Source organism: Myxine glutinosa, chromosome 12 (genome assembly GCF_964187855.1).
Source record: "Myxine glutinosa chromosome 12, kmMyxGlut1.1, whole genome shotgun sequence".
Taxonomy (NCBI): domain Eukaryota; kingdom Metazoa; phylum Chordata; class Myxini; order Myxiniformes; family Myxinidae; genus Myxine; species Myxine glutinosa.
In genome coordinates this window covers 92,710,660-92,724,162 of record NC_136272.1, presented here as the reverse complement: position 1 = coordinate 92,724,162, position 13,503 = coordinate 92,710,660, and the positions used below count along the sequence as shown (strand labels likewise).

General features: G+C 42.0%; 1 protein-coding gene across 1 annotated transcript in view; it reads right to left on the bottom strand.

Moving 5' to 3' along the window:
• LOC137437607 (neuronal PAS domain-containing protein 3) overlaps positions 1–13,503 on the bottom strand; it is a gene marked incomplete at its 5' end in the record, with an annotated part of 383,205 nt that overhangs the window by 29,350 nt on the left and 340,352 nt on the right. Inside the window, 2 exons of the mRNA XM_068132076.2 lie at positions 3,111–3,313; positions 12,105–12,217. Of these exons, the coding sequence (XP_067988177.2) occupies positions 3,111–3,313; positions 12,105–12,217 (316 nt within the window). The remainder of the gene's footprint in view (positions 1–3,110; positions 3,314–12,104; positions 12,218–13,503) is intronic.

Genomic DNA, 13,503 nt, shown 5'->3' with positions numbered 1-13,503 from the left:
CTGAGGGCCTTTCACTCACTCACCGCAGGCAGGTAGGTGGTCTTTCTGTCTTCTACCGACTCCTCTCCGGCCTTGCTCCCCCAGCTCTCTCTGTGCTCTGTCCCCCAAATATTCCTACAGGTCGCACAAGATCTGCCAGCCACCCTCTGATGGTTAAACTGCCGAAATCTCGGCTCTCTGCTCACCTTCACTCTTTCATTCCTCTTTTCTCCTGCCTCTGGAACAAACTCCCACACTCACTTCAATCACACTCCTCCCTCCAGGTCTTCAAAACAGCTGTTCACCACCATCTCTTATCTTCCCCCACCCAAAACCTTGATCTTTTCTACCCCCACTAATTCACCCCAGATCCACCTTGTTTGAAATTACAACTTCTTTCCTGGAAGTCTTGGCAGTGTCCATATGTTTTATACCTCTCCCACCCCCCCCCCCCACCCCCTTCCCATGCCTCCCCCCCAAAGCCCTCTCCCTCCCACAGTTCTCTCGATGTCTCCATGTCTCTCGGTCCCTGCTCTCAAATGTTGTGTTTGTGTCCTTCCCCCTCTCTCCCCATCTTGTCTACCGCTCCCGATGTTATTTGTTTTGTGTGTCTGTTTGTCTTTCTGTGTGATTAATGTTCGCTCTTTCACGAGCCTCGATCTTGTATACAAAAAAAAAAGAAAAAAAAAAAGGTCACCTGGAGGTCGAATTTCTAAAATAGCCATTTTTCATCCGATTGACTTGAAAATTGAACAGCATTTGTATATCGAGTCACTAAATCGGGAAACGAACTATTATTGAGGTCAAAGGTCAACTCAAGGCCAAACTTCCAAAATCATAAATTTTCATCTGAAAAACCGTCAATTTTCATCTGATTGACTTGAAAATTACACAGCAATTGCATAGTGCCTCACTGAATAGGTATACCAACTGTTGTTGAGGTCAAAAGGTCAACTCAAGATCAAACATCTAAAATGATCAATTTTCATCCAAAAATCTGTCAATTTTCATCCGATTGATTTGAAAATTTAATAGCATTTGTAAAGTCCCTCACTGAATTGGGAAACCAACTATTTTAAGGTCAGAAGGTCAAAGGTCAACTCACGGTCAAACTTCTAAAATCAACAATTTTCATCTGAAAAATCGTCACTTTTCGTCCTATTGACCCGAGCTTTGATCAAGATCATCAATTTTAATCTTGATGAAATGGACAATTTGTGATTTTAATGGCAACCTTTTTTGGGAGGGTGCATTTTGTAAGTATTGTGCTCAGCATGACGTCTTCATGTTAGTTGCAAAATCGAAGATTTTTCAAGTATATTGGTTGGTTGCATTTGTTATTCTGTCTGTTTGTTTGTCTATTTGTCATTCGCCTACAGGTCACAATTCTCAACCAATCGTCATGAAACTTCACCAAGCTGTAGAGGTCGTCACAATTGAGAAGCTTATTGATTTTGAGGTCAAAGGTCACCTGGAGGTCAGATTTGTAAAATCTCCATTTTTCATCCGATTGACTTGAAAAGTGAACAACATTTGTATATTGTCATTAAATTGTTTTTTGAGCTCAAAAGGTCAAAGGTCAACGCTAGGTCAAACTTCTAATATCATCTATTTTCATCTGAAAAAATCGTCACTTTTCATCCTATTGATCCGAGCTTTGATCAAGACAGTCAATTTTAATCTTGATGAAATGGACAATTTGTTGGATCAATTGTAACCTTTTTTGGGGGAGGAATGGTGGAATTTGCAAGTACCGTGCTCTGCATGACGTCTTCTTGTTTGTTTGTCTGTGAACAAGATATCTCAAAAAGTTGTGGACGGATTCGGACAAAATTTGGCAGGGATGTGGCGTATGTGACACGGACAAAATTATTAGATTTTGGTGAAAATCCGGATTCGGATCCGGCTATGAGAATTTTTAAATTGATTCTTCAACATTGGGAGATAGGGCCAAAAACGATACATGGCAGGATATCTCAAAAAGTTGTAGACGGATTTGGACGAACGTTGGTGGAGAGGTTGGGTGTGTGACAAGAACGAATCAATTTGATTTTGGTGAAGATCTGAATATGAATGTGTTTACGAGAATTAGTTAATTTTTATGTGTCATAGGGCCAAAAACTATATGTAGCAGGATATCTCAAAAAGTTGTGGACGGATTTGGACGAAACCTGGTGGACCGGTTGGGTGTCTGACAAGCAAGAATTAATTCAATTTTAGTGAAGATCCAGATCCGGATCCGGCTAGTATAATTTTTTAAGTGATTCTTCACCATTGAGTGACAGGGCTAAAACCGACATACTGTATAGCAGGATATATCAAAAGGTTATGGAAGGATTTGGACGAAACTTGGTGGACAGATTGGGTGTGCCTCAAGGACAAATCGATTCGATTTTTGTAAAGATCTGAATATGGATTCGGATACGAGAATTATTTAATTTCCAAGTGATTCTTCACCATTGACAGATCGGGTGAAAAGCGATACATACAACATGATATTTAAAAAGGTTATGGACGAGTTATGATTAAACTTGGTGGAGGTGTTGGTTAGGTGACAAGAACAAGCCGATTCGATTTTGGTTTTGGTCCGAATCCAGATCCGGCCTATCAGTGGGATACAAAACAAACTGTTCAGCTTGGCGGAGGTATGCACTCTACCGAGTGCCCTTCTAGCTTGTTCCTGTTTTCTCTCGCCTGTAAGAACTGACTTTCCCAATCTGTTCAAGCCCATTGTTCCCTCCAGGGCATCAAGACGGCTGTTCCCCACTACCTCACATCATCCCCCATCCACACTCATGATATTGTCTACCCCCAAATGACCCCATTCCCAAGCACTCCCTTTTGCAGGTTATATTAAAAAAAATTCACCCCACTCCCTCACCTCTTTTCGTTTGTTAGTTGTCAGTTGGTTTGTTCCATTTCTGTTTCATCTTGTGTACCCCTCTTCTTTATTATGCGGTGACTTTTGAAGAGGGTAGGCCATTGTGTGCCGGTACCAGAGTCAAATCCTCAATTCATGAAGGTAGGCCATTGCCGATTTGTATGAGATGTATTTTGTATGAGTATTTTGTATGAGATTTTGTATTTTGTATGAGATGCCTTTCAGTTATAAGACGGTTAGTTATACGTACCTGCTTTCACAGTATGTTATGCGCAGGTCGAGGCTCAGCTTGGTAACGAACATGTGGCAGTCGACACGCACCTCGCTGAGCGTCGGGGGTGGCAACGCGTGCGCCACCACCACCATGCCGAGGCACTGACCCACCGGGCCTAGGGGCGACGCACCGGCCGACGACGCCGCTCGGCGCCGGAGTCGCCCAGCCACATGTACGACCTGCAAGAATCGGGATGCGATATGGTTGGCTTAGGTTAAAATATGCTGTAGATGCCTTTATAATTTGGGGAGGGTGTCATGGAATGCGAAGTTCAGAAACAGGATTAAAGGTGCAAGCAGACTAAGGTAGATGATACAGGTATCTTGCGGAAATGAGGAGAACATTGATGAAAAATGAAAAGCTGTTGACATAATGCCATATTTGCCATTTTACAATAATAATTATAATTATAAATTTGTCAATAAAACCTATGGTGACATGAGAGTTTTCATTACACACAGTGTGATGACAGATGTAACTTGTATACAATGTCGAGGCTCATGGAAAAGCTGAGGCACACACAGTCCCAACTTCCAGCACAAGCAGAACCAAAATAAATTGACAGTATCATTTCAACTCTATTGCACCAGATCATTGACAACATCACGATATTCTTTCATCAATTACTTTCGACACACCATCATCATCATATGTCCAACCTGTCAATGAAGACCACCTGTCGATGATCGTCGAGCCAAATTTTCAAGATGTTCGTACGATTGTTCAAAAGTCACAGTTTATTGATGCTATTCATGATTCCAAGTTCCATTGAACGCATAAGTTTTGTATTTTTGATTAATTTTCTGAAATTTGTCGAATTTGTTTTTCACTTGGAAGTTGTGGGTTTCGATGTGTAAATAAAGGTGGAAAAAGTCTGATTTAATGCCATTTGATTCCAGGCTATAAGGCAACAAAAGGTGAAAATTTTGAAAGGGGGTGTAGACTTTCCATAAGCACTGTATATATTACAGACACAAATTGGTAGAAATTTAGACCACTCCCATCACCCCTCCCCTCCCTACATATCCCTCTAAGCACGATGCATTATGCACCAAACTGAATTCAACCCATACCCTTTGATAATAAAGCCTCTTATGGAATATGTCAAGAAATATGGCATCTATCTATAATTCCAGTAATCTCTGTACGTTTGTACGTTTGTACGTTTGTACGTCTGTACGTCTGTACGTTTGTCTGTGACCGCTGTTTCTCGACAACTACCGGTCCGATATACTTGAAACTTGCCAGGTATATTGCTGGGGACCCGAGGATGTGCCTTTTCAAGGTTTGAAATTAATCGGACAAGTACTTACCGAGCTATGGCGATTTAGCCGTTCGCCGTTCGCTTTGCCGTTGCGAATGGACCAAACCATTCATGTAAATAGAGGGGGGGGGGGGTTCTGTGGTCGTTCGCTTTGGCTTTGCGAATGGACCAAACCATTCATGTAAATAGAGGGGGGGGGTTCTGTGGTCGTTCGCTTGGCTTTGCGAATGGACCAAACCATTCATGTAAATAGAGGGGGGGGGGGGTTCTGTGGTCGTTGCGAATGGACCAAACCATTCACATCGAATCATCGAATCACATCGAATGGACCAAACCGTTCGCTTTGGACCAAACCATTGCATGTAAATAGAGGGGGGGGGGGTTCTGTGGTCGTTGCGAATGGACCAAACCATTTCATGTAAATAGAGGGGGGGGGGGGATATAATTTTAGATATATATATAGTACGGGCATTGGCAAGGAACGGGCACCCACGTACGGGCAATGCCCTAGTATTAACAAAGGTTGCAAGCAGGTGGAACAATCGGCTCGATGACTTCTTCCGAGCACGGCGTGCTCCAGCAAGCAGCACCTTATGCGCACAAAAGCAAACAGCAGTTTGAAGACAGATTGCAACAGCAGCAAGACCAACACACCAGCAATCCAAAAGTAGAGGAATTTCAGGAAGTTGATCATACCAGTACACTAACGGGCAGGTATCATTGTGAAGTTCACATCAGTTTTAGTTAAGTTTACACTCGGTCTGCATGCATTTACCCATCTGTCATCACAAACTACTTCGGTTTAGGCTGTAATGTAATGCTTTAGCCGGCAGCCAAACAACCTGAAATCTGCAGCCAAATGTCTCCTGCCGGCTGACAGGTCTGCCTGATGGAGGAAAAAAAAGAAAGCTCTCACTAATTCACCGGGCGGATGGCCAAGCGGGGAATCTCTGTTCGAAGCCTTGGGGCATGTTCACACAATGGTCCGTGTCGAGTGCCCACAGTCCCAACCCGGCCATAGCATACCCCTAAAGTGTTTAGGTTTATGAATAAAAAACATACCTGTTCATGTGTGTTATTCTATCTACCTGGAGTGGTAATAGCTAAGGGAGGCACAAAAGGGAAGTAATGGGGAAATGTATTAGGCTAAGAAAAATGGTTGGGGATGAAGATAGAGAGAGAAAGGGAGAGTGGAGGAGTCGGAGGGGCTTCTATGGTGGATCAAACTTTTGACATTTATCAATGTTATTCTGCTGATTTTGAATGTGAATCCCTTTTTGCAAATATTGGTCCTCTTGCACCCGGATTGCAGAAAGGTGGTTCCTGTGACTTTCTGGTCTTGTACCCTCTGCCCTTTCTGTGCTCCGCCCCTCTCCCTTCCCCCAGGTTTCTGCAGGATGCGCACAAACTGCTGGTCACCCCCTTCTGGTGGAATTCCCCAAATCCAGAATCGCTGCACACCTCCACTCATGTGTTCCATTTTTCTCACCCGTGGAACCAACTTCCTCAGTCTCTTCGATATCATTCTTTCCTCCAGGGCTTCAACTCAGCTGTTCACCACCATCTCAAGTCATCCCTAATTAATACCCATGATCATTTCCACCCCCATTAACCCCCCCTAAGCGCACCTCTTATTTTGCAGGTTATTGTGTTTTATTGCCGACCAGCAGGGATACCCGCCATTGCCCGGTGCTGTTCTAATCTTGTTGGCATTTTGAAGAAATCAAATTTTGTTTTTTATTTCAATTTTTGGTTGAGGCTGCAGAAGTCTTTCAGGACTTCAGTATGATTGACAATCTGAATATGTCCATCTAAGTGAGTTTTCACTTACATCCAAATTGCTTGGGTCTAAAACTCTGATGATAGCAAGATATTACAAGTATTAAATAAACTGCCTTCAAGAACGTGGTTTTCTCTGTCTCAGTCATCTTATTGAGTGAGTAGAAAATAGCCCCGTCAAGGCATAACACACTTCACCAAAACCCACTAAGCAATGGGGTCGGAGTTCATTTAATATCACCTTTCACCTGCTACAGAGCCTGATACATGAAAGAGAAATTAAAAAAAAAAATCAAAAAAGAAAATCGAACTTTTGTGCTCTCAAAAATTTCAATTTATCATTTGCTTAAAACACTCCCCGGCACTCAATGATGAACGTGAGAAAGTTTGACGAAAATACAAATGGGCCATCTGTGAGAAAAAGGTGACACACACACACACACACACACACACACACACACACACACACACACACACACACACACACACACACACACACACACACACACACACACACACACACACACCATTATAGAATCCACATTACTCAATTTCCCCATTTAGTTGTTCCATTGCTCTTTCATCCCCGGCTTTCCCTTCTTGTTCTTTCAGCCCTTTACTTGTTCATTTGCATCTAGCTTTTTCACCCCTCGTGTCTTCTTCCTCCGTCTCCCAACTCCACCTTTGCTCTCATTCTCTCTCTTGCCCATTCTTCCTCCAAATGCCACCCTCTGGTATCCCTCGAACATGCTGTTCATACCCTACAATGTTTTCCCCTTTTCCACTGTATTCATCCTGTTCTGTTCTGTGTTCTAGAATCTAGATATTCCACGAAGCTCAAATATGTATACAAAAATTTGGTTTGTGTTGTCTCCACTTTATCATTCGTGTTCATTATGTTTATCTCCATAGCAGATGAGAACATCTATTTGTTTTTATTAGTCTTGCCCCAAATGGGTTTTGTGGCTATTGCAATGCGTGCGCGCGCGCGCGTGTGTGTGTTTGTGTGTGTGTGTTTGTGTGTGTGTGTGTGTGTGTGTGTGTGTGTGTGTGTGTGTGTGTGTGTGTGTGTGTGCGCACTTGAGTGTCCACGTCTTTATAATATTTTCGCTTTAAAAATATTTTTCTTTGCAACCGCTTGTCCGATCGATGCGAAACTTTAACCAAAGGAGGGGCTCCCCGTTGAGAATATTTTATTGATAACTTTTATGCTATCGGTCACATGGTATGGCAGCCATATTGAATTAAAGGGAAAAAAATGGACATAATTTTCTCCAAAACTGCTCAACGAAAAAAAAATGAAACTTGGCATACGTCATCAACTCCCCATTAAGTATATAGGGTGATGATGATGACGTCATCGGTGAAGTGGTATTCCAGCTATAATTGGTTGAACTGAAATCCTTCTCGATAAAATCTGAAACTTCATATATCTGATTTATGACGATGCTGGTGAAGAATTACATTTATGACGTACAATTTATGACGTATATTTATTTATGACGTCAACGACAAGAAACGATGTGACAACATAGTGTGCATGGATGATATGTGTATATGGGCCATAAGAGTAGCGTGTTAAGTTGATGATGGTATTTTTGTTCAGAATGAATGCGCAATGTGAGACTGTGCGCTCTATGAGTGTCTTTATCGTTATTGAAGGAATTGCTTTGTTACAAATAAGGATCTTGTATCTCATGATGTTTAAAGATGGAATTCTTAGCAGCCACTCATAAATTACGAATCTAACAATTGGTTGAAGTTTTGACCTCTTCTGCCACCCCCACCACTCCACTGAGATATCCACCTTCCCTCCCATTTCCCTTCCTGCTATTCTCTCCAAACTTCCTTTTACTTTTCTCAAATATTCTCCCCTCTTTCCTTCCTTTTCGCAATTTAATCCCACTGCTTTGCATACCTAATAAATAGACGATTACTATTTTAACAATAACAGTTTGGCTTCATGAAATTTGTAAATGCGCATATTACCTCCGCCACTGAAGGTGGCAATAAAAAAAACCGGAGGTTGTGTTATCAACACTGTTTGTCCATCTGTTAGTTTGTAGGTGAGCAGGATGTCTCAAAAATTATGGACGGATTCGGACAACATTTGGTGGACAGGTTGGGTGTGAGACAAGGACCAATTTATTTGATTTTGGTGAAGATCTGGATCCAGATCCTGATATGAGAATTTTTCAATTATTTCCAACTGATTCTTTGCCATTGAGAGATGGGGATAAAAACGATATATAGCAAGATATCTCAAAAAGTTGTGGATGGATTCGGATGAAAGGAAGATTGATTACATTTTCGTTCAGGTCTGGATCCAGATGTGGCATATAAGTGAGATACAAAACGTAAACTGTTCAGCCTGTCTTCGAAGTGCAACTCCCTCGTGTGATTGTTACATGTTTAAATGAGGGATTTTCAGTGGTATGAGAATAACGAGGATAACTAGGTTAATGGGCTGGGGGTAAGGAGCCTCTAAGTGCTTTATAAGGCACGAGCAGGAACCCGCGGAACATCGTTCCACGGAAAAACCCTCCCTTTCTTGGGTGGTGTATAGGCAAGGAAGCTCTGCCTCACATGCTCCCGGAAGTTTACGTTTTATCAATGTAAAGGTAGGGCATGGTTATTGTGAATGTGACAGGTTCGATGATGTGTTTGGCCTGCGCTGCATGAAAATCAAAATGCCAGTTGGTGTTGTCGTCAGCCTTCCTACTAATGACGTCGTTGTGGGTGGAGTCAGGAGAGCTGTCTAACCAATGGGTGGAAAGAGAGAAACAGACAAACAGAAAACTGCAGCTACCTTAATGTATATATATATATATGGCAGTTTGACAGTGATGACGTAGTATCGCCTCTTTAATGATATGAGTGTTGTTGAATGATAGTAGTTGTTACCTTGATTTAAAAAAAAAACAAACCTTTAGAGGCCATTTTTCCCCGCAAGCGGGGGTTGGCCTTTTTCGGGCACCGTGGTTGTTGTTGTTTTCTTTTTTTGGTCCCCTTTTTGAAGCAATGTTTTACGGCCGGATGCCCTTCCTGCCGCCAACCCTTTTTGTCGCCTTTTTACGACAAACAGGGAATTACCAGTGAACTGGTACTCAATTAGCCGACCTCGGAAGGATGACAGGCTGAGTCAACCCCACTGGCGTTAATTCAGCGATCGACCGGGATTCGAACCCAGGATCCTAGGATCCTAAGCTGGCACCCTAGCTGCTAAGCCAACACCAGGCTCATGAACATGTTACCTTGATAAAGGTAGAAATTTTCATCATGTGTTACTCATTTTGACTCAAATGGTTACTTTGTATTGATAGATATTGCATTGACATAGAGTTCAGCTGTGGCTCTCTTCCAAAGATAACCTGGCCATAAACGAATGGTACCTGTATAATAGAATATCATTGCGTGGAGTGATAGCACACTCAAAAGGTAAGTGAATGCAAGGGGATGTCGATATCAATCCAAGATATACGTATTCGTATAAACTGTGTGTAATTGTAAACGTATCCTTGTGAAATAAAGGCATATAGTCAAAATACAAGCAAATGAGGTGACAGTTTAAAGTCTACAAACTGGATCGCAGGTAGAGGGAAGTCCACGTTGCACAAACGATCCAACAATAAAACAGAGTGAACAAAGCACGACGGCTATTGTACGTTGTAAATGTTAACGCATACGTACTCCATCACCTGTTCACGTGGCATACAAATCACAAAGGTACAATAATTGGAGAGATCCGTATCGGACATGTTCATGAGCCCCTATTTAAAGGAGTCCGAGGTAGTCTTGGGGGACTCCGATGTACCCTATTCTGTTGCAGAGTATCGGTGCTGCCGAAGCAGTTCCTTGGCTGGGGTTATACTGGGTGGTTTGCCATTGCCTTCACAGCAGGAGTTAGGGTGGGAACTTGTAATGCGTTCAGGGTGCGGGAGATAGCCATCCGAGGGATGGTACACATATTGGCGAATCACTGTGCCTGTGAAACACCGGGATGGCAGTTTATAGCTGGGTCTGGATTCAAGCTCAGGCTATATACAGCTTAGTGGTGAGTGTGTGAACCTCTAGGCCATCCTCTAGGTCATCCACCACCATCTCTTATCTTCCCCCATCCAAAACCTTGATCTTTTCTACCCCCGTTAATTCACCCCAGATCCACTTTTTTGAAATACCAACTTCTTTCCTGGAAGTCCTAGCAGTGTCCGTGTGTTTTTTGTTTTTTTACCTCTCCTCCCCCCAAGCCCTCTCCCTCCCACAGATCTCCCGATGTCCCTGCTCTCCATCTTGTTCTCCCGCTCCCTTTATCATATGTTTTATGTGTAGTTGTCTTTTTGTGATCAATGTTAGCTCTTACACGAGCCTCGACCTTGTATACTAAAAAAAATAAAAAAATCCTGCCAACCCCTTGGATGACGAGCAAAGCTTGAATAACACTGGTCAACAGCCAAATTGGTTCTGACTTATTTTCAACTGTTTCTAACTAATTTGGTGCCCACGAATCCGAATCTGACCTTAAAATTTCGCTATCACGTAACCTTGACGTAATACATAATGTGTGGGAAACATCTTTAGAGCATGCGAATTTCTTGATTAAGTCTCAACAAGTCTATTTATTGTCACAAAAAATAACATGAACTTAAAGTTTTATTTGGTACACATAGTTACAAATGTTTACAGTTTACAGTTTGTTACAATCTGTTACAGTTTGGTATACAAAGTTAAAGTAAATAACATAAAAAAATGTAAATCTCCAAAAATAATATGAACTTTATAAAATATCACAGAAAATAATATGAACTTTAAGTTTTTATTTACATCACATTAAAAGTGCTTCTGAACTTTACTTTTGCATTTGTAGGAGCAATCACTTTCACGCTGTAAAGTCCAACAGTAGTCAGTCGCCCATCATGTTTGGATTGAATCGGCCTTGATATCGAGTCTCCATGATGGCAATTTCCTGGTGAAACCTTTCTCCATGTTCATCACTGACATCGCCAAGATTTTGTGGAATGAAGTCCAGATGAGAATGGAAGAAGTGTATCTTGAGTGACATTCGAGCACCGAGCGCCCGGTAACTCTTCAACATCTTGTCCACAAGCTCTTCATAATTTGGTGCTCCAAAATTTCCAAGGTAACTGTTAGCAAGAGCCACAAAGCTATCCCAAGCAACGCTTTCCAACTCAGATAGTCTCGTTACAAAGTCCTGATTAGTGAGTACAAGACGAATTTGAGGACCATTGAAAACACCCGCCGTTACTTTGGCCTCAGATACAATGCCTTGGAACTTCATTAGCAAGTAGTGGAAGCCAGCACCATCTTGATCCATGGCCTTCACAAAGTTCTTCATCAAACCAAGTTTCAAATGAAGTGGTGGTAAGAATACCTCCTCAGGGTCAACAAGAGGTTTGTGAATTGCAAATGAAGTGGTATTCCTATGGTATACTGGTCCTCAAAAACTGGATGTGCTAGTGAAAATTGGATATCATAATCGAAATCTACAGGTTCATGTCGGTTAGATTCATCTCAAAATATACTAGAACCATAAAACTTAAAAAAAAAAAATTGACCAGTGTAATCAATCCATTCTACAGTCGTTCCAAATCCATGGTTTCACCTACACCGAAAGACTCAAACAATGTGGGCCCTGGCCTACAAACGCACAAAAAGAATAGACATAACATCAATTAAATGGCAGGAGAATTTATCGCAGCTAAATCAGAAAATGACTTCAGAGAGATTGGAGTAAAGACACAATTAAAGTAGGTGTTGACAACACTAGCAAAACAGTGAGACCCCAATGATAAAAGCAACGAGTTAATCGCTTTGCCGTTACACATGCACTGATTGAGGAAGCGGTTTCCGAGCAATTGCTATGCATGGAGTTGGCAGCGCATCAGGTTAGATTCCGGTCGAGCAGTCACCTTGTAGCCGGATGTCTTCACGTGAATTCCTCGCTTGGTCAAGGTCGATTTCATCCGGATAAAAAAGGATCGCTCGAGGACGCAGTCGTCATCCAAAACAGTGATGCCGGAACCTGGTGGAACACGGGGATTATCACGTCTGCTGGTCCAGGACAACCAGACTTGTTGAAAACAATGACCACTCGTCGGGTTCATCTTTAATGGGAGTTTAAGAGGCAGCTTCAGTGTACAGTATTTTCTTTTTTAATCGGTGGCGAGCAAAAGAAAAAAAACCTTTGTGCAAAAGTCAAATTGCGAGGAGGTACTGCAGACCGACTTCCTCGTTTCCATGGACCAAATCGTATTGAAAACCCGGTCGTCCCCGAGACTGCGTTTCCATCTTAACTTTGGCACGTTTAACCCGCCATTGCAAGCACGAAATGTGTGATTCAAAATCTTTTTTAAAAATAAAAAAAATTCAGCATTTCGACAAAAGAGTGGCGATCTCAGGATGATTAACCATAACTGTTGCGTTCCTAAATGCAAATCGGACTCACGGAAATATAGGAACACGAGAAATATCCTTGGAAGAGAGGAGTTGGGTTCGTATCATTTCCTGTTAATACAATTAGCTAGCTGCAGCCGTGGTTGTAACACACAAACACACATGAATGGATGCTTCTTCTTTCACCAATAGATGCAAAAATCGAGAATAATTTATCTTGTGGCCCCAAAACCAAACAAAAAGTATATATTTATAACGTCACTTGTAGCCCATACAACTCACCCTCTCTTTCTTCCTCCCAAACATGATTGATGGTAAAGATCATCATTTTGAACTTACCCTGTACATTGACAAGCCCCACACATGACTTTCCCTTTGGTGTTAAGAATAATGAAGATTTGGTTAGAACACACCATCTTCGGCCTTTCGCGGGGCGTACATCGCGAGGAGTGTTTACAATGCGGACTGCAACATATCAACTCTTTGGACGAGTTGATCAGGAAGTTCTCTAACTGTTTCATCTTTCAGAGACAGACCTCTTTCTCACAGCTATGCTTCCAAGTACGTCCGGCTTCTTGAAAATATTTTAGTCGTTTCATTCTACAATCCTTATCTCGGAGGCATGAAGATGTCCAAGGCTGCCCTGATGTACAGTACTTCATTAAAAACCGATACATAGCACAATACCTCAAAATGTTATGGACGGATTCGGACAAAACTTTAGTGGACAGGTTGGATGTGTGACACAAGGACGAAATGATTACATTTTGGTGAGGATCTGAGACTTTTTCAAACGTTGCTAAATGTTTCTTCACCATTGAGTGACATGTCCCAAAACAAAAAATAGCATGATATTTCAAAACCTTGTGGACAACTTATGACAAAACTTGGTGGATGAGTTGGGTAAGTGACAAG